This window comes from Alternaria rosae, assembly GCF_020736505.1.
Source record: "Alternaria rosae strain MPI-PUGE-AT-0040 chromosome Unknown BKA58scaffold_5, whole genome shotgun sequence".
Classification (NCBI taxonomy): domain Eukaryota; kingdom Fungi; phylum Ascomycota; class Dothideomycetes; order Pleosporales; family Pleosporaceae; genus Alternaria; species Alternaria rosae.
Genome location: NW_025763574.1, coordinates 1,726,845 through 1,752,405, shown reverse-complemented (window position 1 = coordinate 1,752,405; position 25,561 = coordinate 1,726,845). Strand labels below are relative to the sequence as shown.

The 25,561-nt window shown below is 52.6% G+C and overlaps 12 protein-coding genes across 12 annotated transcripts; 6 read left to right on the top strand and 6 right to left on the bottom strand.

Annotated features, from left to right (window-relative positions):
• Positions 1–1,049: 1,049 nt before the first annotated feature.
• Positions 1,050–1,786, top strand: BKA58DRAFT_411651 (uncharacterized protein; the record flags this gene model as incomplete). Its single annotated transcript, XM_046172304.1, has 5 exons — positions 1,050–1,076; positions 1,138–1,267; positions 1,321–1,390; positions 1,460–1,561; positions 1,618–1,786. 5 exons carry the CDS (start codon positions 1,050–1,052, stop codon positions 1,784–1,786), a joined length of 498 nt encoding a protein of 165 aa, XP_046025384.1.
• A 104-nt stretch (positions 1,787–1,890) lies between these two features.
• Positions 1,891–3,136, bottom strand: BKA58DRAFT_178544 (uncharacterized protein). Its single transcript, XM_046165335.1, has 3 exons — positions 2,809–3,136; positions 2,344–2,751; positions 1,891–2,287 (listed from the first exon to the last, which is right to left on the bottom strand). The coding sequence occupies exons 1-3, from the start codon at positions 2,854–2,856 to the stop codon at positions 1,982–1,984; spliced, it is 762 nt and encodes a 253-aa protein (XP_046025383.1). The 5' UTR covers positions 2,857–3,136; the 3' UTR covers positions 1,891–1,981.
• A 1,076-nt stretch (positions 3,137–4,212) lies between these two features.
• On the top strand, positions 4,213–5,244 carry BKA58DRAFT_178539 (uncharacterized protein). The gene is made up of 3 exons (XM_046165334.1): positions 4,213–4,577; positions 4,627–5,124; positions 5,173–5,244. Exons 1-2 carry the CDS (start codon positions 4,337–4,339, stop codon positions 5,049–5,051), a joined length of 666 nt encoding a protein of 221 aa, XP_046025382.1. The 5' UTR covers positions 4,213–4,336; the 3' UTR covers positions 5,052–5,124; positions 5,173–5,244.
• Positions 5,245–7,493: 2,249 nt separating this feature from the next.
• BKA58DRAFT_178492 (taurine catabolism dioxygenase TauD) lies at positions 7,494–9,039 on the top strand. Its single transcript, XM_046165333.1, has 3 exons — positions 7,494–7,783; positions 7,847–8,357; positions 8,413–9,039. Exons 1-3 carry the CDS (start codon positions 7,576–7,578, stop codon positions 8,867–8,869), a joined length of 1,176 nt encoding a protein of 391 aa, XP_046025381.1. The 5' UTR covers positions 7,494–7,575; the 3' UTR covers positions 8,870–9,039.
• Positions 9,039–11,921, bottom strand: BKA58DRAFT_178484 (uncharacterized protein). The gene is made up of 6 exons (XM_046165332.1): positions 11,268–11,921; positions 10,623–11,210; positions 10,466–10,577; positions 9,644–10,416; positions 9,356–9,578; positions 9,039–9,303 (listed from the first exon to the last, which is right to left on the bottom strand). The coding sequence occupies exons 1-6, from the start codon at positions 11,826–11,828 to the stop codon at positions 9,209–9,211; spliced, it is 2,352 nt and encodes a 783-aa protein (XP_046025380.1). The 5' UTR covers positions 11,829–11,921; the 3' UTR covers positions 9,039–9,208.
• A 205-nt stretch (positions 11,922–12,126) lies between these two features.
• Positions 12,127–13,083, top strand: BKA58DRAFT_385224 (uncharacterized protein). The gene has a single exon (XM_046170351.1). The coding sequence runs from the start codon at positions 12,505–12,507 to the stop codon at positions 12,823–12,825; it is 321 nt and encodes a 106-aa protein (XP_046025379.1). The 5' UTR covers positions 12,127–12,504; the 3' UTR covers positions 12,826–13,083.
• BKA58DRAFT_421047 (uncharacterized protein) lies at positions 13,072–13,651 on the top strand (the record flags this gene model as incomplete). Its single annotated transcript, XM_046172762.1, has 3 exons — positions 13,072–13,152; positions 13,202–13,332; positions 13,394–13,651. The coding sequence occupies 3 exons, from the start codon at positions 13,072–13,074 to the stop codon at positions 13,491–13,493; spliced, it is 312 nt and encodes a 103-aa protein (XP_046025378.1). The 3' UTR covers positions 13,494–13,651.
• On the bottom strand, positions 13,648–15,116 carry BKA58DRAFT_385222 (uncharacterized protein). Its single transcript, XM_046170350.1, has 3 exons — positions 14,754–15,116; positions 14,440–14,554; positions 13,648–14,354 (listed from the first exon to the last, which is right to left on the bottom strand). Coding segments are annotated over exons 1-3 (651 nt in total). The 5' UTR covers positions 14,756–15,116; the 3' UTR covers positions 13,648–13,820.
• Position 15,117: 1 nt separating this feature from the next.
• Positions 15,118–18,495, bottom strand: BKA58DRAFT_385221 (uncharacterized protein). The gene has a single exon (XM_046170349.1). It carries the CDS (start codon positions 18,377–18,379, stop codon positions 15,248–15,250), a length of 3,132 nt encoding a protein of 1,043 aa, XP_046025376.1. The 5' UTR covers positions 18,380–18,495; the 3' UTR covers positions 15,118–15,247.
• Positions 18,496–18,654: 159 nt separating this feature from the next.
• On the bottom strand, positions 18,655–19,659 carry BKA58DRAFT_402043 (short-chain dehydrogenase/reductase family protein-like protein; the record flags this gene model as incomplete). Its single annotated transcript, XM_046171700.1, has 1 exon — positions 18,655–19,659. The coding sequence occupies one exon, from the start codon at positions 19,657–19,659 to the stop codon at positions 18,655–18,657; it is 1,005 nt and encodes a 334-aa protein (XP_046025375.1).
• Positions 19,660–20,238: 579 nt separating this feature from the next.
• BKA58DRAFT_385219 (uncharacterized protein) lies at positions 20,239–21,539 on the top strand. Its single transcript, XM_046170348.1, has 4 exons — positions 20,239–20,511; positions 20,567–20,716; positions 20,771–20,839; positions 20,896–21,539. The coding sequence occupies exons 1-4, from the start codon at positions 20,352–20,354 to the stop codon at positions 21,219–21,221; spliced, it is 705 nt and encodes a 234-aa protein (XP_046025374.1). The 5' UTR covers positions 20,239–20,351; the 3' UTR covers positions 21,222–21,539.
• A 3,079-nt stretch (positions 21,540–24,618) lies between these two features.
• Positions 24,619–25,561, bottom strand: BKA58DRAFT_178374 (uncharacterized protein). The gene is made up of 3 exons (XM_046165331.1): positions 25,335–25,561; positions 25,088–25,289; positions 24,619–24,990 (listed from the first exon to the last, which is right to left on the bottom strand). The coding sequence occupies exons 1-3, from the start codon at positions 25,413–25,415 to the stop codon at positions 24,812–24,814; spliced, it is 462 nt and encodes a 153-aa protein (XP_046025373.1). The 5' UTR covers positions 25,416–25,561; the 3' UTR covers positions 24,619–24,811.

The window sequence follows — 25,561 nt, the reverse complement described above, 5'->3', positions numbered from 1 at the left end:
CATCCCGTTCTGTTTAGCTTCTTTCTCGTTGTGTCGAAACACCCAGATATACAACGGAAAGTTGACTTTCCGAACATGTTTCGCACGCTCCGTTAGGATTGCGCCTACCTACCCACTCCACACATCGACAACATCGAGCTCAGCTACCATGCTGCGCGTTGGTCCTCAGCATGGCACTTACCTGATACAAGATATCCTCCGCAATGTGCAACGGGCGATGATGGCGTTGAAGACGCTGCTAGGGTCCAAGCGATCCACTCTTGCTTACACGGTTGGAAACATGTCGAATACACGACCAATGGACGATCAATCCAAACTCTCGGCATCAGATATGTGGCTGGTATCATCACGGTATCCCTACAAAGCCTCTTGGACTCAGATCAACCGGGCCGCGAGAGCCATGACCAAGTCACATAGCCCTTGTTCATGACCCATAATCTGACCACAGCACTTGTGTTTGATGTGCTGCAGACTCATTGCTGCAAGCAGACTGACCTATCAAGAAGGCAATGTTAACACTATCGAACCTACAATGAACGCACGGATACCTCCGAAAGGACGAGTTTGATCTCATATCTCCTCAAAGGATTCATAATCTTACTTGATGCTTCCGCATTCGACAGTTCGCAGCTGCCTTCTTCATCCTTGGCACTGATGTTTGGGAAGCCTACGAGTTCTTATGACGATATGGCGTCGAGAGCTGAACTCATCCTCGTAGAATCTTCTTGCATGTGGCTCTCTGTGCATGCCTCACGACACATACACATTGGTTATGAGATTACTATAGCCGAAGATACCATTCATTACGACAACACCAGCACTAGAACACATCTATATAATACTACAACTGTCTCCAACAAACGATGAACTCATCAGAGCAAGTTGTACTTCCCATACCTCCTGTATCAACTTCGATACCACCCATTCAGTCAAGTTCAGTTTTGAATCGTTATTACATGTCCATCGATCCTACATCTTCCACCAAAACCAACTACAGCGAATACTACACCCCACACGCACGCAAATACCGGGTGCCACAGTTTGCCAGGATGTCTTCCAGCCGAAAGATCACCTCTGTGCGTTTCAGCCTGCTGTATGAAAATCAACATGAATCTCGCTGACACCAAAGACCAACAGGCCGAAAAGGCACAATACATTCAAGCGCTCCGATCTCACCAGTTCAACACCATCGTTGAGCTCGTTCGCGTCGAGCAGGCTTTTGCAAAGCTCGGTACACCGGACTGCAGTGAGCCGATGACGGCGGCTTGTAAGTGTTCACGCGATTAGCTGCTGCAAATGAAGACTGACTGTACATATCAGGGAAGTACTATGTCGAGTCGCATAGCTTGTTGACCGAACTACGCGGACTGACTAGGAACTATCCTTTCAGGTAAGCCGCCTAACATGCATTCGAAACATTCCAAAGCATCTCTCCATGCATGGGCTAACCAACCCGTAGTTCCGACTGCCTAGACGAAGCGAAAAGGCGCGTCTACGCCGACCCCGCAAGCAACCGCTCATGGAATCTGTGTTGGTTGGTTTTGAACAAGATACAAACCGAGTACGTCTACCAAAACATACCCTAGGTTGCGGTTTCGTTTGCTGATCTCTAAACAGCCAGCTACTGCCGTACTACGCGCGTTACCAGGCGTCTCAACCGGCTATGTGGGCGGGTCAGATGCCGTCTGCGGAGCAGATCACGCAGCTCACTAATGCTTTTGTTAATGAGTGGAATTGGGCGCTTGGACAGATGTTGGGGCGTTGGACACAGCCGCCGGCGCGATGATAGCGTAACGGATAGTGGCGATCTGGCGTGTGGATAATGGCGTTGATCGCTATCGGGGTATCGTGTAGGGTTTTTGTTGTTTGCGTGTCTTTCGTTGCGGATTTCTTATATGTATACTCATTTCCACCCAGTGGTATAGATCTTTTTGCGTAATCTCTTCTATTTGCATCTTCAATATCGCCCTGTCTGCCACATCTAAAACTTCTCACAAGCGGGCCTCATGTCCAGCTCATGCGTCCACAAGCAAGGCTTCTGTTGATGCAGCCACAGGTACGTCTCACCAACAGCATCAGCGCTCATCTTCTTACCCACCTTTTGATCTTCTCCGTCTTCATCTGCAATTGCACCATTACCAATCGTGTGTACGACATGCACGCCCTTCTCGCTCATCTCGCGAGCCAATGTCTGCGCCAATTGACGGACAGAGGCGCGCCCAGCACCATATGCAGCGAATTGAGCACTGCATCGAAGCGCGCCGAGCGTGCCAGTAAAGATAAGTGTCTGTTATTCAAGATTAGTTCTGCATGTAACAAAATCGATGTGAGGGTATTGCTTACGCCCTTCTTCTCCGACCCATCCATCAAGCCCTTCTCCCCATGATCCACAAAGAACCTCTTCAAACTCTCCTGCGCAAACGTAAACGCCCCACCAACATAAGTCTCCAGACTATCCTCAAAGTCTTCCCTCGTCTCTTCCAAAAACGGCTTCTTGCTCGAATGCTTGATGCTGTATATCGCCAGCTTCAGCTTCAGGCCTTTGAAGCTCTCGTGTTCTTTGATATCTGCGAACGCCTTCTCTAGAGATGCTTTCGAAGTGTCGCTCGGAAAGGCTTCGAGAATCGCGTTTTCGTTGGCGGAACGAACTTTGGAGATGACGCTTTGGATGTTTTCGGGGCGTCGGGCTAAAAGTGCGACGGCGAGGTTGCCATGAGCTGGAGATGATAGGATGCGTGCTATTCCTGTGCCCTAGACGTGTTTCATTAGACGCGCGTATCCGGTGCGGGGGTTTGCGAGACGACTTACAGTAGCAGGGCCGGCTCCAATGAGAATGGCAAGACCTGAGGGCGACATTGTAGAATTTTCTGAAGGACTTTCTGCGGTCTGACTTTCCTTCAGTGTATTGTACTTGTTTCTGTTGCTGTTCTTTCGCTGGTAGGCACTTGATGTTCCATGATTGCATCATATGCGGGTAGTGACGTCTACATTGAAGATCGATCGTTATTTCCGTTGTGTCCTAGAATGTTGCTAGGTAGAGTGAGAATCAATTTCAGCAGTATGGTGGATCCAAACATTTGCAGGGCTGACTGCGGCTAGATACTCAATACAGATGCTTTTTATGCTTGAAGCCAGCCTGGGATGGATATGACGTCATCCGACATCGAGCAAACACCCATTGAGTCTATGGCGTTTGTCGTGATAGATAGTGATCACTTTCAACCGCCTTTGCGAGAGATATGAGTAATCATACTGAGACAAATAGATGACAATGAAGCTAGATCTTGACTGCTTAGATACTAACTTGCGTTTACTACGTAGTTATGAGTCCCTGTTCCCTGTACAAGTCATCTTTGGGGAGATTCATCTCGGTCCGTGTGGTTATCGGCAGCAAGGCGCACTTGGCGATGCCAACATACTGGTCATGACTATTGAATGCACACCTAGGTACAGTAGTCGTACGCGTCCGGAGAGATTGGTAGGGTCCAGGGCAGTTGCATCCTACACGCGTTTCACCCAACTCCGCCGTACGTCCGACATCCCCTTCGTTCCTCACACCCCCTCATTCCTCTTCGAAGATCCAGTGCGGTCCAGACCGACGCATACCCACATCAGGTCTTCAGATATTGGACCAGGTCCACAGTCACAATAGCATGTGTACTTCTGCATGCTGCGCTTAAGCCGACATGAAGCCGAGGTGGGCTCAGACACACCGAGACAGCGAATGTGATGGCCCAAAGAGAGGAATGATATTCGAATCCACGTCGGGATTGGCTCATGCCCACACTCCCTTGCAACTTGCGTGGTGAATTGTTCCTGAAAGTATAATCATAGTCTACTGTTTCAGTTGAGGAGACGCAAGCGACAACCTTCCCTATCCTGGTTTACCAGACACTAACTCTTCATTGGAAACACCAAACGTTGACAGCAAATCATACTAAGATTCTCATGTGGGTGCTGCGTATGCACTCGTAGCAGTTGGCGCACAGAGCAAGACGATCTGGTAAGTATCGTGTGTTGTGTCGTAGAGAAGAGATGGCCGAACCAGGCGTTCGCGCCTCCCTTTTCTGAGAGTGGAAGCGCAGGCGCGTTGGGGCAATCCTCATAATATTTAAGGGTATGCGCCGGAGCTAGTGTCTGTAGCGCCTGTGACGTGCATGAAAAGGCCATGTGCTCTAATCCCTGCAAACGCAAATGATTTCGACCCTTTGGAGCTTATTGGCCACTAGCGATGAGCTAACAGCGAAAGTGAGCAAGGGCGAGGTCGCTACACCTGTAAGAAAACCTAACTTCTTTCCTCACTACTCTTCGTGGATCGTCGGCAGCGGGCGCAGCCATGAAGCATCACGAAAATTGCGAAGGTCTCGATCCGGCATCCCTGTCCCCACCTCGTGTTTCACTCCAGCTTTCGCTCACCGATCAGGCGCCATGGACGAGACCTCCTCATTGGAACACTGTGTCGTCACTGTCGCCATGTGCGCTCTTCTCCATGCCCGTACAGCCTCAAGCGAGCAAGCCCTCCCGTACTGGCCCACCAGCTCAACGACATTCCTTCGGGATCTCATCCGCTGGGCGCGGTAAGATCTCCCGCATCTACGAGTACCAACGATTCATTCATGACCACAGTCGCGGCTCTTCGTCAACACATGTCGGCGAATGCTCTAGAATTTGGAGCGTGGATAAGCTCGGGGGAGATGGGATCTATCACGCATTGGAAGAGCCCAGCATTCGAGCCCGCTATATTGAACGCCATCACGCCACAAATCCTGATGTCATACCAAATCCTGCACGGAAAGTATCCCTTTGAAAGAAAGACTTTTGTTTTTGTGCAGGACTCAGGCGCTTTGGAGGTGGCCATGGTTTGCTGTCACGCGCTGACCACCAGTGCTCACAGCCGACCCTTACGAATTACCGAGAGATACTTGCTCAGGGCTGGGCGACCTTGTCCGGCCCATGCGCCACATTCCAAGCACGGAACATGCCTCTACTTCATCGACTACACGCTAGTGAGGATGGGCGGAACTCCCTCTTCAGCCTGTGCCGCAATTTAGTAGTACACCATCTAAGCTCACGTGTATCACAACAATCCCGAAATGCCGCCCATCAAACAATTTGCCATAAAAGGTCAGTTCTGGCGTCAAGTTCACTCAGCTTAGCTGGAATTGCGAATAGACACTCGTCAACCCAGACATCTTTCAGTATGCCGTCAATATAGCGTTTGGATGTTCCAGGTGCTCACGGAAAGCATAGCCAAGTCTGGAGCGCTATCAACGCCCCGACGACGTTTACGCTCACCTGTCCGTCCGTGGCACGAAAGCCACCTGCGAACCTAGGGTGAAATTCCCTTGAGAAACACGCGCAGGCCCGATACAGAGATTGATCCGACCCCACACGACCCACGTGTGTGATTACAGGGCCCCGTGTCTGTAAAACGACATCATGCCTCTTGCCGACTTTCCATGAGCTGTTATAGCCGAGCCGCTCAATTTTGACATGGTGCAAGCGATCAAGTCTGAGAGGCGCCGCAAGGCTGAGTACGAATGATCGTATTGTATTTAGAAGCGAGCTAGGCGCTATGAATTGCGTAGTCCCCCCAACATACGATGGGCCGACTAGCCGCATATTCATGCAATATGTACGCCCGTTATGAAGGCCTCAGTGGACCCGGCTGATCACCCATACAACATACGGCACTAAACCGACGTGCAGTCGCAGTGTCCTCACCAAGGCACGACATGAGGCTACGGTAAAGACGCCGACCTAGTCATGCATAGTGCAGTACGCTGTTCTCCAAGCGCTCTAGCTCTTCACTACCTGCGTGTGACAAGCGAACGGCCCGGCAGCGGATGTGTCATATTCGTAACAGGCAAAGTCAAGTTGTCCTTAGCGGTGAGCTAGATCTCGATGCGGGAGAGCCATCTAGTGTGCCTAAGTATTCCCGGTAATCATAGACTCGGTGAGTAAGAGAGCGATGGATACCTTTGCTATCAGTGGATAGCGGCACCATTCGCTCAATCAGAGGTGGACAGCTCATGGCGCGATTACCGGCAGTTCTTGCTATACGTACACGGTATAGGTAACATCCCTCGGGATTCGACCACTGCAACCCCGGGCCCAACGGATGCGACACTAGGATGTGTTGGCATCGGAGGGGTGGAAACACTGTATATGCTGGCTACACCAATAGCAAGAAGCCACCCTCGTAAGCTGAAAGCTGGGTAGCGCATCTTTTCTTATTGAGCCAATAAAGCGCATATATCGGCAGACCCTGACATACCTGAATGCTGCGCAGCTCAACGTGGTCGCAGATGGGCGGTTCCGAGGCGTCTCGCATTGGAGCTGCACCGAGGCCTCGACCGCCGCTGCCCATATTGCAAGCATTACGCTGGCATGTCATCCTGCTGCAGACGATTCCGGTGAGCCACGGGCGCTGTCGTGAGTGGTAGTGGTTGTGTTGGATTATGGCTGTGCCTTAAGCACGGTGAAGGACAAAGGCTCAATAATAAGGTACATGGATCCTCGCCATCGGCCTCGCAAATCGCGGATTAGGTCTCAGATCAGAAATTAGTATGCTCGATCACATGCTGGCATCGCACGAGTGGAAGATGGAGATAAGATCTCATGAAGATATGAGGCCTGTCCGTTTCAACTCACCTGCATATGCACGAACTGGGCGGAAAGTGACTACCTGGAATCCCTGACAGTTATAGGTTCGACCGCATAGGGCTGATGAGAATAGGGAAGTCCTTGCTCTTCATCGGGCGGACTGCTTGAAAGGATTGCATCCACATGTCGAAGGTTCGATGTGCGGCACAAACATCTGTCAATATCAGAGCCACGTTCCGAGGATCTGCGCATCGCATCGCCTCGCTTTCTGCCACCGGCATGCCGCCTACGCGAACTCTGAGTACGATCATTACGGTGGATTGTGTGGCAACCATGGGGCCACATGATTCCCCCGAAGAACGTCCTGCCAGTAAGCAACCACCCTGAGCACAGTGGATAAGTTGGTGGAGGGCAGGAGACCCAGTTTCGCCCGCGTGGCGAAGCTTCGATGCGTTCCGCTGCTTCCCCCGTGAGCGTTAGACCCGAGTCGCACGGTGGTTCAGTGAGGATTTTCCCACTGCCATGGCGGCTGACTGGCAGGCATTAGCGTAAAGGGCATCAGGTGACGAATCACGATAAGACGGGGAGGATACACATAGGTACATGGTCACCCACCCACTCGAACCGTCCATGCTAGCGGGAATGGTTTTCGGCCCTGTTCCAATGTTCCGGCGAGCTAAAGTTGAATGTCAGTCTCTCGTTAGCAAGTGCGGCTCCGTCAGCTCTAAATTCACACACCGTGACAACGGCGGCGTGCGATTACGCGATAAACGTCTTCAAAAGAATCCGATTGATCGAGAATGAGGTATAAGAACGCCCACCTCAGGCTCACTCCTGAATCGCATCACTACAACCACCACTACATTCGCATTCACAACGTCACGTACACCCAATCAATACAAAGCGAAATAATCTGTTCATCTTGAGTCTGACCTTGGAGCGGAATCCACTACAATCGACCAATCAAACATGTCTTCTCCCGCACTCAGCGCGAGGTCCTCGTTTGAGAGTCTCCATAGCAATTCCTCTTCCAATTTCAGCTCCCCTGATCAACTTGTGCCGGCAGTAGTAGGGCCTATGGTATGGCAAGGTGATGGACTCAAGCCAGCTGAGTACGTAGTCAAACTTACCGAATGCGATATTCGGAATATCAGGGCAGCCATTATCAAGTTCAAGCGTGAGTGCAAACCCAGATCCCTCAACTTTCCTTCAACGAGCCGATGCTGATTCACACCTTTAGTCACTGGTCTTCCGCGGACAAAGATAGATCAGAAAACCTTTGATCTCGGTAACCCAGAACTGGCTAGTAAGCTCTCGTCAATCAGCAAAGAGCTTCACCACGGCACAAACGTGGTCGTCCTCCGGGGTCTGGATAGTGCTTACCTGAATGACGAAGAGGCCGTAATTGCTTTTGCGGGCATATGCTCCTACGTTTGCCCAGAACGAGCAACTGATGCCTACGCGAATCAAACACTCAGTCACGTTCTCGACGCCACCAGGAAGACAGTTCCAGAAGACTGCAAAAACATCGGTCTCGCTGGGTCCAAAAACACTGTAGCTATGGATTTTCACAGTGACCGCTTCTCCGGCGACGTCATTGCTCTGTACGTGCGCAACGACGGTGGGCCAGATGCTGGCGGCGAGCAGTTCGTTGCGAGCTTTTCGAGAATCTATAACGAGCTTCTTGAAAAGGACCCAGAGGTGCTCGAGACCATGGCCGAGCCGAACTGGCCCTTCGAGCTAAAGCAAAAGTAAGCACGGCTTTCGTCCTATCTGATGTCTAGAAGTTTTGCTAATTAACTTCAGGGATGGGGCGCCTTACCTAGAATTAGGACCTACCCTCTTCTTCTCCAAGGGAAAACCCATGTGCCAGCTAGTCAAGGCCCCACTGCTTGGTACTGATACCATCCCGCGTGACCCTAGCATGCCCAGGGTCACTCGGAAGCAGCTGCACGCAATGCACGTCGTTGAAGAGCTAGCCAAGCGCTTCTGCACGAGGGTTGACCGGGAACAAGGCGACATCCAGTTTCTCCATAATCTGAATGTCATGCACGCCCGTGCAGCATACCGCGGTGTTGATGGCCAGGCTAGTACCCGGCACCTGTTGCGCATGTTCCTCCGCGACTCCACAAATGCTTGGGAGAAGCCGGCTAGCTGCCGCAACAACTTTGACGACCCGTTCACTCCCGGTAGACCTCAGAGTCTCCCTGTCTTTGACACCGACCCATGGCGCAACATTAGTGGACGCGAGAGCCACGGCTAGCTACTTCCGTGAGTACTAACCTCACGGAGTAAAGTTCTTCCAAAGGCGCAAATGCTGGCAGAAACGACGTGAGCAAACTTGGCATGCATTTCGCAACGATGACAGAGAATGACGGCGTTTTTTTGCGATTGTACTTTTCTTTTTTGGCCTCGTTTAGTATTCCCCTGTTGACTAGACTGACGGTAGACGTACTCAGAATATTCATCACATTTGCCTCCCATTTCTCTCCACAAAATCGCGATTCGCAAAACAGGCTAGAAAATGACTCGCGATTGCCATTTCAATGACTGGGTATCAAAAAACAAGGTGGAACAACATGACACGAAGCGAACGCGAACGTTACGCTCCAGCTTCCTTGAAAAGCTTTACGATCCATTCACTAGAGGTGGACCAGTGCGTTGCGGCAAACCCGGTAAGCGGCGGCTGGAAGCGATCTACGCTGGTTAACAAATGACTTGCAGTAGCGGATCTACGGTACCAACTTACCGGGCTTATTTCGGTCAAATAGATTGGCAATGGCTGTGACATATGCAAAGCCTTCTGCATCAATATGACCTCGCTCCCGGAGCTCGTCCGGGTTGTCGCGTGCTAATTTGAAAGGGGAGTAGCCACGAAGAATGCAGCGCCAATGGTACAGCAGCACTGGAAAGGCGAATTCCCACTTCTTGATCTGAGTGGTCACCACGTTGCTGACCTGGTTCTCGAGCAACTAGCAGAGTTAGAGCGATCAGAATCTGTAAAGAAAAAATTACGAGACGAATGACGTTCACTTACTGTACCATTTTTTGACTTGATGTAGTCTTGCGCACCATGATGGATGTATTCGAGATTCCAGAAGATGACATAGAATGCCAGGAAGAGTTCGTACCAAGGTTTGATTCTGGGCCTGAAAATCAGCGCTACTAGTTCCTTGACGAAGAGCTTTTCCAGTTTGCGGAGATATTTCACAGCCGCGACATCCATTTGGTGGGTTATTGCGCCAGGAAGTGGGCGATCGCATGAGTTGCGGTCGTAGGCTTCGTAGTCGCTACGACCGAGCCTTCGATAATCGTACTCGCGTATGCCAGGTATGCCCTCTGAGAAGACGGAGCCGTATCCCTGGGAGACGACGGAGAGACATTGGAGTCGCATTGCGAGATCGAGGACCTTGCTTCCAGTTACCCTTCGCATGCGTACCACCTCTTGGTAGGTATGATAGGCGACTTCGTCCTGCCGAATGCGGGCAAATATCCACTCTTCGATCGCGGGTTGGAGGCTGGAGAAGTAACGTTCGTAGGCCAGGACGAGGTTCGCAGTATCGTATATCGCGTAGGCCGGTTGTTCGACGGACGGGACCTGTCCATCCCTGTTAGACCAGACGGATGTTGCGACATCAATCGTGCCGCGTGTTGGGCTATAAGGTCGGAACGCAATACGCAAAGGCTGTGCGTTCGGTATAGGGCCGTAGCCAGGAAGGTTCCAGATAATCTCCATCTCGTAGAGCTGACTGTTATGTATCCAATCGTAACCAAGGAACTCGGCTTCCTCTTGGTGCTCACGGCCATTGCCTGTCTAATTGTGAGGAGCAAACGAGTAGGAGGTATTGCGATAACTTACACCGACGTATGAGGCTTGTGTCTTCAAGATGCTCCCTATAACATGGCTCGCGAAAGGACCGGGCGTGGCCTGTGATCTTCTCACACTTTTCACATGGGTCTCCTTCGTCACACTACATGCGTTAGTCATACGCTGCTTTGGTGGTGGATATGCATACCCCTGACTTGTAGAATCTACAACGAACACATATACGCTTGGTCTTGCGCATGGTATGGGTCTTCTCCCTCTGCCTTTCCTGGAGAGGCCCCTTCCGCTTGGACACCTTCAGCTTCTCTTGTCGCTCGACGAAAGACGAAGGAACCTTGGCTGCTTTCTTCTTTGGCGGTGGCCTATGCTGAGCCATCAAATGGGTGGTCGTGCGGTCCATCTGGTCGACTGGGGCCGTCTGCTGTGCGTAGATTTCAGGATCAGATGGTGCTTCTGCGACGGTCCATTCCCGTGGCATGGTTTGAGGAGGCTCGTAAACAGCAGGCGCATTGGAAGTTTCAACTGGGTTCATGGGCCACGGGATAGTAGTTGAGCTATGGTGCCTCGTATCTGGAGCTCGAGTGGTAACAGCGTCGCCAACCTGACCGGCGTACTGCTCATGCGCTTCCCACGCGACATCATGATGCAATGGCACCTGTGGCGCGGTGTTCGTGTGCAACAGAACAGTCTGCGGCTGTGAATGCGAGAGTCGTGGGACTGGAGGTAGCTTCTGAGCATGATTCGAGTATGGTGGGTCTACCGTATTGGCGGGGGACTCCTAGATGATTTAGTCGCGAACCTAGTGCAGGGCACAACATTGCTTGTGTGCACTTACTGACGAAACGCGCAGCTCGTGAAAGCGCTCTGTACTTCGGAAGGCATGGTCCTGAGGAGCCAAGGGCAATGTGTGCCCCAGATTTAGCGCCGGCTGGTGCTGGTACTGGTGTTGGTGCTGATAGTGGCGCGGGATTGTTGTGGGAATTTGGTGCGGCACGGACGCGCTCCCCTCAGCATCACAATAGGGGACCGTCGAGCGCGTCGTGTAGTTCTGCTCAGGTCCAGCGTGCTGCCACTCCAGAGGTGCTTGTCTGACGTAACCAGACCAAGCCGTTGAAGCAGACTGCGGATGCGTACCAGCGGAGTCTACTCCGACTGCCGGGTACTGTAGGAGTTGCGCCGTTGACGGGCCGGCAGCGTACGAGTCGTGGCTGGGAGCATGATGCGGCTGCCATGCTCCCAAACCATACAAAGGGTCGTGGTTGCTTATGGGGAAGTCCTGGTAGTGCGAGGGAGTTTGGGCGGCATTCCTGTACTGCGAACTGGTGGTAGACATGGAGGGCTGCGGCTGACTGCGTACAACTTCAGAGGACGTGTCGCGAGGGTGCGTGTCGCTCATTCGCTTAAAGGTAATGAGCAAGATCCGTGTAGCAGGGAACGATGGCGGCCTGGGCCGTAAAGCAAAGCCGGTACGGTAGATCGTTGCTTTTCGAGTTCGATGGTAGGAGGGCTCGAGAGGAGGCACCAGAGGCAGGTCGAGAACCACACTGGTTCATTGTGTCGGTGCCATGCATGTCTTAGCTTCCGTTAGGGCTGCATCTCCCCGCGAACCTGCCTCGCGTACCAGACGGACACACAACCTTCATCTTACTCCTGCATCTGGGCCGCCGTTTGATTTTGTTCATGGTCGCTGCACTCGGTTTTGTCTCCTTCGTTGTGACATCGACTAAGCTCGCCACCAGAAGTCGTATCGACGTTCTTCCAGAAAGGAATCCGCTTGTAAGACGGGCGGCCTACCTTTTCGACAACGGGATGTTATCCCACCCAATCGCCGGTACCATACTACAGCAACATACAAATCCGGGTGTAATGTCTCAACTTGCTTTATGCGCGACTATGCGTAATGGCAATGCATGCTTATTGCGAACAAAGAAATGTTGGCAGTCTCTCTCTTTCCAGAGAGCAGGCGTACTTTGTCGCGATATTGCATCGCTTTAAATGACCCGCACAATTGAACTTCGACATGTGTCTCCGAATCGAAGTCCATGTTGCAGTACTACTAAGCGAGCGAAATCATGCTTTTTCCATCTGTAGAAGGCGTACGGCTAGCCACCTCAGATGACCTGGGCCGAATCTCACTTGTTGCGGCTGCTGCGTTTCTTTCATCACCTTCTTTCCAATTCCAACGCCTCTGTTATCGAGATTTCCCATCAGAAACTATAGCTTCCTACTTCGTTCAGTACGAGAAAGCTATAAGATATCCTGCATACGTAGTACTCGTAGCAGAGGATAGCATTGAAGAAGACGAGTCTGAATACGTCTACGAAGCATTGCGAGCGTCTTTTAAGTTGGCCATTCCGACTCAGAGGGGTATCGTAGGAGTGTGCAGTATTTAGCTCAAATCGGGTTCAGCATATACTCATCGACTTCAACCCAAAAACGTGCTCGCTGGCATCGTTGACCGGCTGGACCTCCTGACCTTGGAAGAGATCAAAGTGCTGAAGCCGTAAAGATCTATAACGCAGTCACGCGTCCAGCAAAACTGGAGTATGCGTCATCGAAATATCCAGGCGGAGATTGCCGACAGCGAAGAGTAGGTATCTGGAGGGCAGAATGCGTCTCAGTACTGTAGCAGTGGCACCATGTTATTGGTGAAAAGAGGCCATGCAGAAAGACTCGTGAGCTATTGCACCCAGCTAGCAGATCTCGACGATGCGTCGCTGGTAGGCGCAATTGAACCACGGAGAAAGCTGTTTGGCTAATCCGACCTAGGGAGTATCCGCTACGCCTTGTGGTGCCACAGTGGTTTCGAAAGCCGGGTTCCAGGAACGAGACTGTATTTGTTACACGCCCTTGACGACGGCGCAAGCAGGCACTCTGTATCCCGCTGGGTTCGAGCTTTGGTAAGACCAACAGACCTAAAGTGCATGCAGGAGGAGCGCTGACTCAAAAATTGTATTCCAGGATCGGGGTGCGCTTGCCCGGCGGTAAAGTTGACTCCGTCAACATCGTGACTTACTCGGAGAGTCCGATTACCTCGCAGTCAGCAACATCATCGGTGTGAGATCTTGGCGATCTGCAGCCACGTTGGGCACTGGGGCCGGGGCGTAATGTGTGGTGAGGTCGACACTAGACTCATCGGTGCGGATTATCTCGTCGGGCCTGCAGTTTCCGGTCAGGCAAGCGCGAGTAAGCTTAGTAGTAGAAGGCACGAGATCGTATGGAGAAAGCGTTTAGTAAATATCTCGGAAATAACTAAACTACCTGTTATACCCACTGATCCATCCATATTGGTTGCGGACATGATTGATTGATCCTGTGACTACACCTGGGCACAATCGGTCACGATACGCACCAGTAATCCAAAGAAGCGTCGCAGAGCGTCGCATCATCAAGACTTGCTCTTCTTCGCCTTAGCCTTGGTTGGCTTCTTCTCCTCCTCCTCACCGTCATTCTCATCCTCATCATACGTCTTCCGCTTTCCAGCGCCGGCAACCCTCGATGACTTCCTGGTTCCTTCCGTCCTCTCCTTGGCTTTCGCCTTCGGAGCCGCTGCCTTCTTTGCCTCACCAGACTTTGCCGCACCTTTAGCACCAGCTTTAGCTCCAGTCTTCTTTGCACCAGTGTTGGCCTTAGGCTTCTGCGCGCTTGGAGGGGCCTCCTTGTCTTCTTCCTCTTCCTCAACGTCGTTGTTTTCCTTCTCCTCTTCGGCATCCTCCTTCTTCTCGTTCTCCTTGTCTTCTTCTTTCGCAGGCTCTTCGTCCGCCGCCTCCTTTGTCTCCTCCTCCTTCTCTTCTTTCTCTTCAGCCTTCTTCTTGCCCTTGGACTTTTGCTGCGGGGCGCCCTTCTTTGGCTCATTCTTGCTTCCGGCTTCGTTTTCGTAGCCGCCGCCCTTCTTTTCGTACTCTTTCGAGAGCTTGCTAGCCTGTATGTCGCGTCAGTCTATGTACGAAGCAATACGCACTATCGCATCCTGTTTGGATATTAAGAAAGAAAGCCACGCGACTCACCTTCCAAGCACTCCATTGCCCCTTACCACCACCGTCCTTGTTCGTCTCGTTTTTAACCTCCTCCTTGACCTTCTCCCTCAACTTAGGATCCGTTGGCTTTCCTTTGCTAGACGGCCTATAAAGTGCACAACCACAGTCAGCGTACATTCAAACATTGTCAGCCAACGCGGCACGACCAGAATCGTCACTTCACACCCCAAAGAAAACAGCTACGACCCGCAAAAGCGCAACGGTTCGTATCGTAAAGTACGCGCGATGCGCCAATGCCAGCGCGCAATCGCCATTGCAATAAGAGAAACCGCACGACTACATACATTTTCGCAATATGAATCCCGGTTTAGGATTTGGTATAGAGTAAAGCAGCAAGGATAACAAGAAACCAAGTCAAAAGCGCGTCGCGGTCGCGTGTTGCCAACTATGTACCGGCAGGTTTAGCGTCTTTTTGTTTTGATACGCAATAGCAAGGGCATGACATCACGACTCCTGAACATGGCAGTCCAGCCATCTCACAACAACAATATGCACGTGCGCAGATGCCGTGGTACCACACCCCTCGTTTCCAGGGGCGAGGACGCACACTATCGATTCCTTGGCGGGAGATGAACTTGGGAAGTTTAAAACTCGTGTGGCGCAACGCTTAATACGGGGGAGATGGGTTTGTGGAATTTGCGAGTTTTGGTTAGAGGGAGAGGTGGGTTGCGGGCGAGAATAGGATAATAATAATACGGTTCGTTATGTTCATGTGTGTAGTGACAACAACAACCCCCGCTAACAACGCCACATACAATTGTCCAAGGTGACGCCGCATTCATTTCTGTTCGCTCGCTTTGCCGTTGTTCCCGTTTGCCGCCTTGCCTCGCTGCTCGTCGCGCTTGAACTTCTTATCTGCATCTTTGACTATTCTTTCCGCCTCGCCCATGATGTCGCTGCCTACCCTCCATCCTCGCAGTATTACACCCTGCTCTGATAGAACCTGTTCTGCATGTGCCCATCTTTGCCGCCAAAGCTGCTCCTTCTTCGTCCCGTATTGTTCGCCTGCAGCACCACCTAGGGTACTACCGGTGCTGGTGCGATTGATGCCTTGTCGGGGCGCTGCGGTGGAGAATGGCTGAGATGTTTGCGCAGAGATGGCCTGAGGGCGACTGTGGTAGGGTATAGAAGGTGCGTTCTGCCACGCCGACGATGCTTTGGAGCTTACGTATGACGCTGCGCTTGCAGCTGTATCGCGGTTTCCGCGTCGAGGCGGGGGTGGAGGCGGGCCTTTGCGAACACCAGTCACATCCAGACTGGACGCATTGGAGCCAGGCTCCTCTGTTGAACGCAGCGCGGGCAGATTACTGTAGACAGACCATAGCTTATCGCGAGCCATACCAGCATATGACTGTTGATCTTCTGATGCCTGACTCTGGTAGCTCATAGATGGCTTGGGTCCCACTGGAGGTTTGGAGAGCGCTGATGTGTTTGCACTTCTTGAAGCACTGACTTGCTGCGCGAGCGGACTGGATTGAGTGACGGCCGCTGAGGTTTTCCGGGGCTTGGGTGGCTGCGGTCGTGGGTTGGAAGTGGATTGGACATTGAAAGATTCAGTCGACGGGCTCCTTAAAGCAACTGGCTTTTTGGGAGGCGGTGGCGCAGACTTCATACTCGCGTCCGATGCGACTGATGAACGATGCCTTTCGTTGTCCGCTTGGGTTTCGCTATTGAACTTTCTCAGCGCGGGTGAATCGTCTACCTCATCGTCGGAGGATAAGTCGATCAGATTGTTGGAGGAAACTTGTTGTGATGTGGTGCGCGGGGACGGCTTCCTATCAGACAAACTTGGGCGCTTGTTGTTCTCCGCATCCATGTCACGTAATGAGGCTGCAATAGCGGCTTTCAGTTCAGGGTCATGTTCTTCAGATGGCGGTCGAGCTTTAGTCGAAGCTGCCGAGCTGCCACCGTTGTTACGTTGGGTCGATGGTGTTGATGAAGAGCGGTCGCCTGGTGAGGACCCGGTGGAAGGATCGAAGAAGCCCGGGCTATCTGTCGTCGTGACATCGCGGATGAAGACGGCGACAACTCGCCCAGGATTTTCAAGCACAAAATCCGTGTAAACCTCCAGATCAGCCTCACCACTATCTCCGATTAGGATAAAGTTCCGTTCTGGGAAATCTCTTGCGATCTTATCCAGAGTAACCTTCTTTCTCTCGGCCACGGGCTCGAATATGCCCTGAAGCATACCGCTGTACTGCTTCAGGTGGAATGAACCTGGTGGCAGTCCAGCTAATTCGAAGTATTTTGAGATGACAGGATACAGCTGCCAGGGCGAGTTGGAGACATAGTGGAACTTGACTCCCAGCTCCGCCATTCTATTGTACCACTCTCTGACACCATCGATGGTGAGATCGACTAGGTCGCGGATGAAGACGTTGCGGAAGATCTCACGAGCGCCGCTGCCAATAGCGGAGTGCTTTATCGTGTCGTCAATGTCACTGATTATGCTGATACCCTGCGATGCAGTGACAATTACTTCCTCGGTTGCCGAGAGCTTGTCTGATGCTAAGATGCGAACATGGGTAGGCACAAAGTCCAAAGCCGCGCTCATACTGAAATGGCCTGCGGCGTCGGTGTATACAGTCCTCTGTTTCGATATGTTCTCATTATAGAAGAAGACGCTGATGGGCGTATTGGCCATGGGTATCGCCAGGAAGTGTCGCAGTCGAGCCATCAACCGAGCGTTGGCTTCAGCGAGTTCTGATGGGCTCATCTCGGAAGGCTGGTTCCATGATCCTCTCTTCTGCAAGGGTTGAATACTGGCTTCGCTTCTCATGGAATCTTTAGATGTGCTGTGGGCCAGCTGATGGGTCCTGCCGTTGTTCGGGCGCGTGCTGCTCCCACTCTCTGTTCGGTATAGCTGCGTGTCATCCATGTCCTTGGCTGGCCTTTCGCTGTAAGCACCGCGTGCTGCTGCTCTTGCCTCTCTCTCTCCCTTCCGTAGAATCTCCTCAGCCTCTTTAGCTGCGATGGCTTCGTCCTGCTGGGCGTCGCGCAGGTGGGCTCGTTCGCGGAAGCCATGCCGTTGTGGACTCGTGTCGCGGCTACTGTCTGCAGACGAACTGTTGGGTGTAGCAGGCGCCTGTACTCCAACAAGCTGCCGTGCGAGGCCAATGAACAGCCTCTGCTTCCGTGACATCTGCCCCCTGTGTGGCGAGTATATCCAGCCACGAACATCGACGTCGACGACTGCGTTGTCGTCCTCGTAATTGTTCCACTGCTGCTTCCAGAACTCGGCATCACCGGCACCGGCCGAGTCTCGAACGTCACGCCCCTGGCCTTCCGTTTCTTGGATAGTCCCTGGCTGTGCCTCTGGCTTCCGCTTTATGTGTCGCCGAGCGTAGCTGGGAAAGAGTATCATTTCCTCCCGCCCGCTTCTCACGACGGCGGCATCTGGGAATCCGCCTGGTGTGTCGTCCTCGTAGTCATATTGTGCCTCCTTGCTACTCCAGTTGGAGGCATATTGCTGTGTGTATGTCTGCCGGAGTTCGTTCGCGGCCTTGAGATAGCCCGCCAGCTTCCGTCTCCGCGTCCCAGGCTCTCGCGCCTCGTAGCTCTCTTGGTACGTCATTGCTCTGTTACCGGAAGGTGTAGTTCCCGGACGCGTGGCTATCTGCTGTCGTCGCAGCCTCGCAGCATCTTCGAGATAGCTGCGGCCACTCAACCTCCACGTGTAGCCTCGTAGGCGCTGGACAATACCCTGCTTCCCTTGCGCCTTGGCAGCCTGGCGGTAGACAATGTAGTTGTAGATGCGGGACTTGGCACTGTCCTTGAGGGAGTGGAGCGTGTCGTGGCGGAACTTGGAGAGGTGAAGGCGCGCGCGTGCTCGAGTCCGGGGGAACAGGAAGCGGAGGAGGGACGAGGGACCGTGGGCGGCGGGCTTGCGGCGGAAGGGCGATTTGGGCATTCAGCCGACTCAGCGGGCTGCAGCTGTCTTACTTTGCTGGAGGAGGGAATGCGTAGGCTTCGAGGCACCAGATGCATGTTCTAGGCACTATGATGCTCCAATTCGGCCGCCGGTACGTCATGTGTGGAGGTGCTGCGCCTCTAGTCAGCCACATGCCAGCTAGGTCTGGCAACACGGCACCGTCTTTTGCGATTCACCGTTCTTGTGAACAGCTACGAATCAAGTTTCTCGATAAGCTTGTCATCTTTCATTCTAGATTCTGGATTTGCAACTATTCAACTCTTCGACAATGCCGCATCAACCGCCTTGCTAATATGTGGCACATCCTTCTCCAGTGCATCAATAACCTCATCCCAGATCCTTGCACTTAACTCCTTCATCTCAGGTCCTGCCAGGCTCGGTGGAGTTGGCTGAATGCTGTCATCTTTCCAAAATCTGCCATGTACACTCTCCCCCTGGGTGGTCCCACTCAACACCGTGTTCGCCGCAGAAGCCGCAGATCTCATGAACAAGAAGATGAAGAAGAACGCCAATAAGTGCACGCCAGGAAAGAAGCGATCGCGTCCCAAGTCGGTATTGACCCAACCAGGACAGATGCTGGTAATGATCACATCGCCTGAAGATATCTCTTCTGCAAGCTTCTTCGTAGCGTACATAAGAAGAACCTTAGAGAATTTGTACTGGTTACCCTCCTTGTGGTTTTCTTCTCTGTTATAGTAGTCGAGTACGCTGGCCTTCTGCCGGACTTCTGGCGGGACAACGGCACGCTGATGTAGACCAGAGTTGACAAACTCAAGAACCGGAATTTTACCGGTGTGTTCTTGAGATTGCTTCAATTTCGGTAGAAGTAAGATGGCCAAGAGTGTTGTAGACAGTGTGTTAACCTGGATGTCTTCTTCCCAACCATATCTGGACTGAATGAACTTGACTCGCCAAGCACCAGCGTTCAACACAGCTATGTCGAGACGGTCAAGCTCGTTTGCGCGGTTGGCAAAAGCTTCTACGCTGTCGTAAGACATCATGTCCAGTTCCCAGACCTCCAACTGATCATGGCGTCCGAGCCGAGCCTCTAGAGCTGATTTCGTGGATTCGCCTTTCTTCATATCGCGTGCGGCGATGATGACTTTGGCGGCACCCAATTTGGCAAACTTGAAGACGGCCTCTACTCCGATACCCGAAGTTGCACCTGTCACAATTATGTTCCTTCCAGTATAATCTTCATGGACCTCTTTCGGCGGTGTGATCCATTTGCTTTTGAAGACTCGAACTATGGCAGCCATCGTAGACGAAACGAAGGGAAATAGTCTACCGATGGGTTGGAATGAAGGGTACTGTGGCATAAAAGGATGTTAGGAGTTGACTGCGTATGGCTAAAAAGAGCAATCCCACGATAGAACTCAGGAAAGAAAGCGCAAATGCAAGACTCGGGGTCGCCCTTGATGAAGCTCTCCTGCGGCGTAGCTCAGCTCCGATTCGTCCGCTTGTGTTGTCTAGCTTTCCGCCGCACGGCGCGTACCGAGTATAAAAGCGAGAGTGTGTGAGCTCCAATAGATTGAATTCAAATGTTCATTAAGCGATTGACAGAAAGCGATGATTGCTCAAGAATACATTGATCTGGATGTTGAGGGTTGCACAGAAGCTCCTCTACTGGAGTCAACGGATGGGTATGGTCCTTTCCGACAACCCCGAGATTGAGAAGGGAATCTTCGTATGTCGTATACCGAGGTATGAAAAGGAGCGAAAGATGTGAGGGTGGATGCAGGACGTCTTTCCCATCCAAAGTTCATGACTAGCGGGGCTTGGCATACGTGAGTGGTTGGCGATTTCGGGCAGCGTCAACGACGTAAACACGCGAGTGAAGGTAGAAATCTATATGCGCCGCCTCGCCATGATAGCTCCATATCCATCGCCCCCTCGCAACCGCTAAACCAACGTTACTACTCTCGCCCGCCTCACTGCGCAACCCCCGACAATGGCCTACAACCAACGCCCACCACGAGGCCCCGCGGCCGCTGGAGGTGCCCCAAACATGGGCCCGGACTTCAATGCCATGCTCCAGCGCTCCATGCAAGCACCTGGACAGCTGCAACCCCCAGGCTCCGAGATTCCACGCGGGCCCTCGCCGTCTAATGGTAAGCCACCACCCCGGCCGACACGCACAAGGGCACAGTGCTAATACCGCCCCAGGTTACGAAGGCGTATACAGTGCCACTCCACCACCACAACATGCGAACATGCTCGGTGGTGCACGAGGGCAGGCGCCGCCCCCGGTCCTACCTGTCGACCTCCCACCGCAAGCCTTCCTGACATCGGCAATGCTATTAGATATGGTGGACAGTATGGAAACACCTGGCCCGCAGTCTGAGAGCACATGACGTTGACACAATTCAGAAAAGGTCGACGTACTACTCCGTGACGAGAAAGAGTACATTGGCATATTACGCTCTTACGACCAGTTCGGTGCGTCCACCACCAACCCTCCCCGCGTCATCGACTCCCCAGCTAACACTCCCCAGCCAACCTCGTCCTCACAGAATGCTATGAGCGAATAGCAGCCCGTAACCCCGACGCATCGCCCTCCTCCGACCCCTCGGTTCCCCGCTGGCTAATACACGACGTCAAGCTCCCTGGCGTAATGACTGTACGAGGCGAGAACGTCACCATATGCGCGACCGTCGACCTCGACCGAGAAGAGCACCCCAAAGGCGCAATGTTCGCCGAAGAGGATCAAGTCCGCGCGTTGGCAGCGGCTCAAAAAGCAGACAAGAAAGAAGTGGATTCGCGGAAAGCAAAGGCATTGAAGCAGGCTGGTATTGAGCCTGGCTTTGGTATGCAAGGGTAGTTGGTCGGATTCGGTCCAGCACGAATGCAAAAAGACAAAAAACGGGGAATAGGGAGTATGAATTATGACATGGAAGCTTTCGTAGCACAGGAAGGAGATACGTTGTGATCTCTCGACATCTACGCTTGGCTGTGGTTATGATATCAATGATACCAGGACACTATGTCCACCTACAATTGGGCAACGTCTCGATTTGAGGGATTTGGAGCGTCGACTGATGTAGTTAGAGTGATGTCTTGCTACCTCTGAAACGACATAGGCCGACCGGAGTCCGAAAATCGAACGAAGAGGGATTGTCTAAACTCTTCTCGTACTTCATGACTTGACTCCAAATGATGTGATGTTGCTGTGTGACGTGGTCGCGTTCACCAATGTAAGAGACAATGTCGTGACCTGATGGAACCTGTGACGAATAGATTGACTCATCCCATGTGGGACGGAACACTGCCTATATGAGGCAGTGTGTTTGCTACAAACAAAGAACAAGCTTGAGACAGCTTGATCGTACATGAGATGGAAGCTAGTGGAAACCAACATGACCTATACACGTTCAGGGAGTAGGGAGTTCCAGGAGTCAGAGATATTTTTGTGTCAAATACTATCCATTACTAGATTGTGTTATGAGAAACATTATACACATGCAAGTCTATGATCACTACAGTATCTTTGCAACTGTATTGTCTGGCGCCATGGTGCCTGGCAATCACACACCAGTCGCGACCCCCTTATTATGGGTACTTGGGAGTCCGGTGCTGCCTCGCTTCCATATCAACACGCATATGAGCCATGATACTCTCAGCACCTTCAGCACGATGCGTGTCTTCGATGTATGTAGCAGTGACAGCGAACCCCGGCGCAGCTGGTAGCCAAGGCTCTCAGTATTGTATGTGTGGCGTGATGCATTCTTGCCGCTACATAGCTTCATTTGGGCATGGCAGAGCGAGGAGCTCAAGCGATAGTCCGATCTAACGGCGCCGATCCTCTAACTGAAGACTGAGAGGGCTGCCATGGCGAGACACGAATCGCAGTCACTACAGCAGACAACTCAAGACTTCTATCCTTGGACAGACCATGCCCCTTGTACTACGACGTGGCTGTATCACTACATGCGCTGGAAGACACAGCATCTAGCCTGCATGAGGCTCCGCCATAGTACATCAAGCTGCGCCTGCTAGCTATCCAACCCAGCCTAACGGCAGGTGCTAAGCCCAGGCGGCTCAACAGTACTGCCCTATTCCAGCCGAGAGTGTATGTGGCCGTCGGGACCGAGCTACCGAGCATATTCGTGTGATCGTAGTGAGGTACGGGTGGAGCCTTCAATATAGGCACGGCGCGTTCGAGGTGGGTACGGTGGGTACACGTATGCAGTGAGCTGTATTCGGTGACGGACGTAGGTCCGCTGCAGTGAGGGGTCACAGAGCTGTCCGCTTCGTTGCTACGATGAAGGTGCAGGTCGGAGGGACAGGATTTCTCGTGTCACTCCGCTGTACTACTGTTGTGTCACGACACGGACACTGGAGTCAATATACGATGCGTTTGTGAGTTCCACTTACCGCTGATGTTGGGGGGGATGCTCAGGCAAGAGGCACAGTCGCCAGTACCCAGCAATCCCGTCTCGACGGCCGCAGTGCACTGACAAGATTTCCATGGAAGGTCCCAGCAGGCAGCTCGCGATAAGACCGTCAGCCTGCACGATGCAGCTTGAACTCTGACGGGAAAGTAGGGCCGGTGTTGAACCAGGCTACGGGAAGAAGCAGCTGTCAAACGGCGGCTAGTGCTCCTTCCATTGTGGGTCTTGGCTGCTCACCAGAGTGAACGACTCTTGGGCGAACAACGGAGTTTCCTGCACGAGAACAAAACTATTTAGTACAATGGATATTCTGTACTAAGCTGCAGTGAAGCCCGGATCCGTCGTTGGTACTGTCTTGGGTGCGCGACGTCTAGCATCATCCGCAGAAGGCTCGCCTCGGTTGAGAAATTTCTGGTAAAGCCTCTTGACCTTGCTAAATCCAGTTTTCGACGGATCTGAGAGGCACTGCAGCTATCATTCCAGGCGTTGAGGTGCAGGAGGTCGAGAGACGCGGTGTTGCGATGCGGGTAGTGGCGACTGTGCCCCCTAGTTCACTCCGTGTGAGACGCGTGATAGTGGGATGCATTCCGCGTGTCGCAGTCGGATCTTGGACACAGGGAGCATGGAGAGGGTACAGGAGGCCGTGGTGTACAAGAGTTTGAAGATGAGAAGTGGGTGTGGCTGCCCTTTGACATGGATGAGGCAAGTACTAGTTGCTAGGGTACCATACTTTGGAGGCAGTCACGTCGGACATGTTCTGTCTCCAGACCTCACGACCTTTCACCCTCTTCATCAAGTTGTCATCCGGCTCGGCGTCATCATCTAGGATGCCATATCTTTTAGTATCCCCCAACACGATGGCGCGGTTGCCACACAGACGTGCGACTCCTCTCTGATGTCACCACGCTCCCGCACACGCTCCTCGGCCAGCAGGCAAGCATTGAACCTCCACACCGGTAGCCTCTCCGGGCTCACAAGCTCCGAAATCCAGAGATGCCCGACCAACTCTGCAGGCCATGATTCTCCGTTACTCACGCTTCTAGCGATGGTCAGGACTGTCACGTAGATGAACCACATCCATCTGACGATCGGGGTGAGCAGCTCATGAGACAGTAGGAGCATCTAAAGATCGATGAGCCTAGCCGACCTCGGAAGGACACACCGATGAGCTGCCCTCAGCTGCGTCATACAAGACCGCTCTGCCCACTCGCTCCACGACTCGACGCTTAGCGACCCTCACCCTGCGACGCTGGCCCACACGACATGCGCAAGAGATTCTTTCTTCCATCGTTAGCAGCGAATGGGTGTACCTCGTTGGAACAACAGGAGACCAAATTTGATAACCTCCAATACTAGAATGCATTGTTCCTAGATTGAGACATGCGAAAGGGCAGCGTCGAAATAGAAACGCCAAAAGAAACCGGAGAAAATACCATGCGTGGTCTAGAACCGTTCATCGTTTCCGACTCTTTCGAGATTGGGCTGTATGCACAATGCACGAGGACGGAAAAGCCACTACGCCAAGGCCAGATGCACGCTGCGTGCCAATCAACAATGAGTAGCCGGCATCGGGGGATTGAGACGTGTGGAAAGCTGCAGGTACATAGAAAAGCAAGCAAGAGATATTGGAAGTAGGCAAATACCGGATTGGGCAGCGCACGACACCCTCAGCACTGCCTCGGCTACGTACCAGAGTACTATACACAACCCCGAGTCGAGCCCGCTCGGTGTGGCCGCATGGGACGCTGCGATTGCATAGTCTGCTTTCTCGACGCAATATCTCTTGCCGATGCGTCTCCTCGAAGCGCCCCACAACGATCGCACAAAGACAGCTTGCTGGATCCTATGGCGCTCCGTCTCCTCGTGAGGTGGTTTCGCTAGCTCGCTCTTTTCCCGTTATCCATGTCGCGCTTTGCGGTCTGGGGTATCAGGCTCGAATACCAAATATTCGTCGGGTGTTCCTGTTCTCGACTTTGAACGCGCGCTGTGAAAGACAAATCTCCTCCCGGGGGCTTGGGATTTACACATCCCGTATTGGATCGTATGGGCGAGTTTCGCTTGGTGAATACTCCGTTCGTTGTGGGCTCGACGATTGAATGCTGCTGTCTGGAGGCGATTGGGCTGTCTGGACTTGTATTGGTGACCCCGATCCTGACCCTGAGCTCGTGCCTGGCATCCCTTGTAGCATGCTGCCGGCTTCTGCAAAGTCATTTGAATCAGCTAATGTACTTGTATAGGGCGTCATCATAGCCGACCGCTACCTCGAGTCACCAGTGTTGGGCACAAATGCACATACCGTATTTCCGCTGGATGTCTCGGAGTAACTGTGACACCCGCCACTTCAGGATAATCATCTCGACAGGTGGGATACCTTCAGCACTCAGGCGGGCGTTGATCCTCTCCAGCATTTGTTCTTTCTCGTTCGCGGGGATGAGGATCCATCTTTTCCAGTCAGGGTGCGCCTCTGCAAGCTGCCTGGCCTCGTCTTTGGTTATGAACTAGTCCGTTAGCCAAGCATACCCTTGCGACAAGAGTATACCTACGTAGAATCGGTCCCATTGTTCCTGGCTGTGGTTTGCAGCTGTTCGGGCCTCTTGGACCGTCGCATTTATCCGAATACTCATGGCGACTGGACGACCTGGGGACAACGAACGACGCTCAAAGAAAGCCTGCTCGTTTCTGGAATCACAGGAAGCAAGAGGAGCGGGAGATTTTAGGGCACCGCGGTCTACCCCCCGCTTCCGCCTAGTCTTGGCAGGATTTTGTTTTG

Bases quoted from the DNA above. Each gene is read 5' to 3' on its own strand.
- BKA58DRAFT_178374 (XM_046165331.1), bottom strand. From the start codon at position 25,415: ATGAGTATTCGGATAAATGCGACGGTCCAAGAGGCCCGAACAGCTGCA. The intron at 25,290-25,334 runs GTAGGTATACTC...CTAACGGACTAG, and splicing joins AACAATGGGACCGATTCTAC to TTCATAACCAAAGACGAGGC. The intron at 24,991-25,087 runs GTATGTGCATTT...ATGACTTTGCAG, and splicing joins AGACATCCAGCGGAAATACG to AAGCCGGCAGCATGCTACAA.
- BKA58DRAFT_385219 (XM_046170348.1), top strand. From the start codon at position 20,352: ATGGCCTACAACCAACGCCCACCACGAGGCCCCGCGGCCGCTGGAGGT. The intron at 20,512-20,566 runs GTAAGCCACCAC...ATACCGCCCCAG, and splicing joins CGGGCCCTCGCCGTCTAATG to GTTACGAAGGCGTATACAGT. The intron at 20,840-20,895 runs GTGCGTCCACCA...AACACTCCCCAG, and splicing joins ACGCTCTTACGACCAGTTCG to CCAACCTCGTCCTCACAGAA.
- BKA58DRAFT_178539 (XM_046165334.1), top strand. From the start codon at position 4,337: ATGAAGCATCACGAAAATTGCGAAGGTCTCGATCCGGCATCCCTGTCC. The intron at 4,578-4,626 runs GTAAGATCTCCC...TCATGACCACAG, and splicing joins GATCTCATCCGCTGGGCGCG to TCGCGGCTCTTCGTCAACAC.
- BKA58DRAFT_385221 (XM_046170349.1), bottom strand. From the start codon at position 18,379: ATGCCCAAATCGCCCTTCCGCCGCAAGCCCGCCGCCCACGGTCCCTCG.
- BKA58DRAFT_178492 (XM_046165333.1), top strand. From the start codon at position 7,576: ATGTCTTCTCCCGCACTCAGCGCGAGGTCCTCGTTTGAGAGTCTCCAT. The intron at 7,784-7,846 runs GTGAGTGCAAAC...TCACACCTTTAG, and splicing joins AGCCATTATCAAGTTCAAGC to TCACTGGTCTTCCGCGGACA. The intron at 8,358-8,412 runs GTAAGCACGGCT...AATTAACTTCAG, and splicing joins CCCTTCGAGCTAAAGCAAAA to GGATGGGGCGCCTTACCTAG.
- BKA58DRAFT_178544 (XM_046165335.1), bottom strand. From the start codon at position 2,856: ATGTCGCCCTCAGGTCTTGCCATTCTCATTGGAGCCGGCCCTGCTACT. The intron at 2,752-2,808 runs GTAAGTCGTCTC...AAACACGTCTAG, and splicing joins TTGGAGCCGGCCCTGCTACT to GGCACAGGAATAGCACGCAT. The intron at 2,288-2,343 runs GTAAGCAATACC...CTTGAATAACAG, and splicing joins ATGGGTCGGAGAAGAAGGGC to ACACTTATCTTTACTGGCAC.
- BKA58DRAFT_385222 (XM_046170350.1), bottom strand. The intron at 14,355-14,439 runs GTGAGTCGCGTG...CGCGACATACAG, and splicing joins GGCAATGGAGTGCTTGGAAG to GCTAGCAAGCTCTCGAAAGA.
- BKA58DRAFT_385224 (XM_046170351.1), top strand. From the start codon at position 12,505: ATGCTTTTTCCATCTGTAGAAGGCGTACGGCTAGCCACCTCAGATGAC.
- BKA58DRAFT_178484 (XM_046165332.1), bottom strand. From the start codon at position 11,828: ATGAGCGACACGCACCCTCGCGACACGTCCTCTGAAGTTGTACGCAGT. The intron at 10,578-10,622 runs GTATGCATATCC...TAACGCATGTAG, and splicing joins GTAGATTCTACAAGTCAGGG to TGTGACGAAGGAGACCCATG. The intron at 9,579-9,643 runs GTAAGTGAACGT...TAACTCTGCTAG, and splicing joins TCAAGTCAAAAAATGGTACA to TTGCTCGAGAACCAGGTCAG.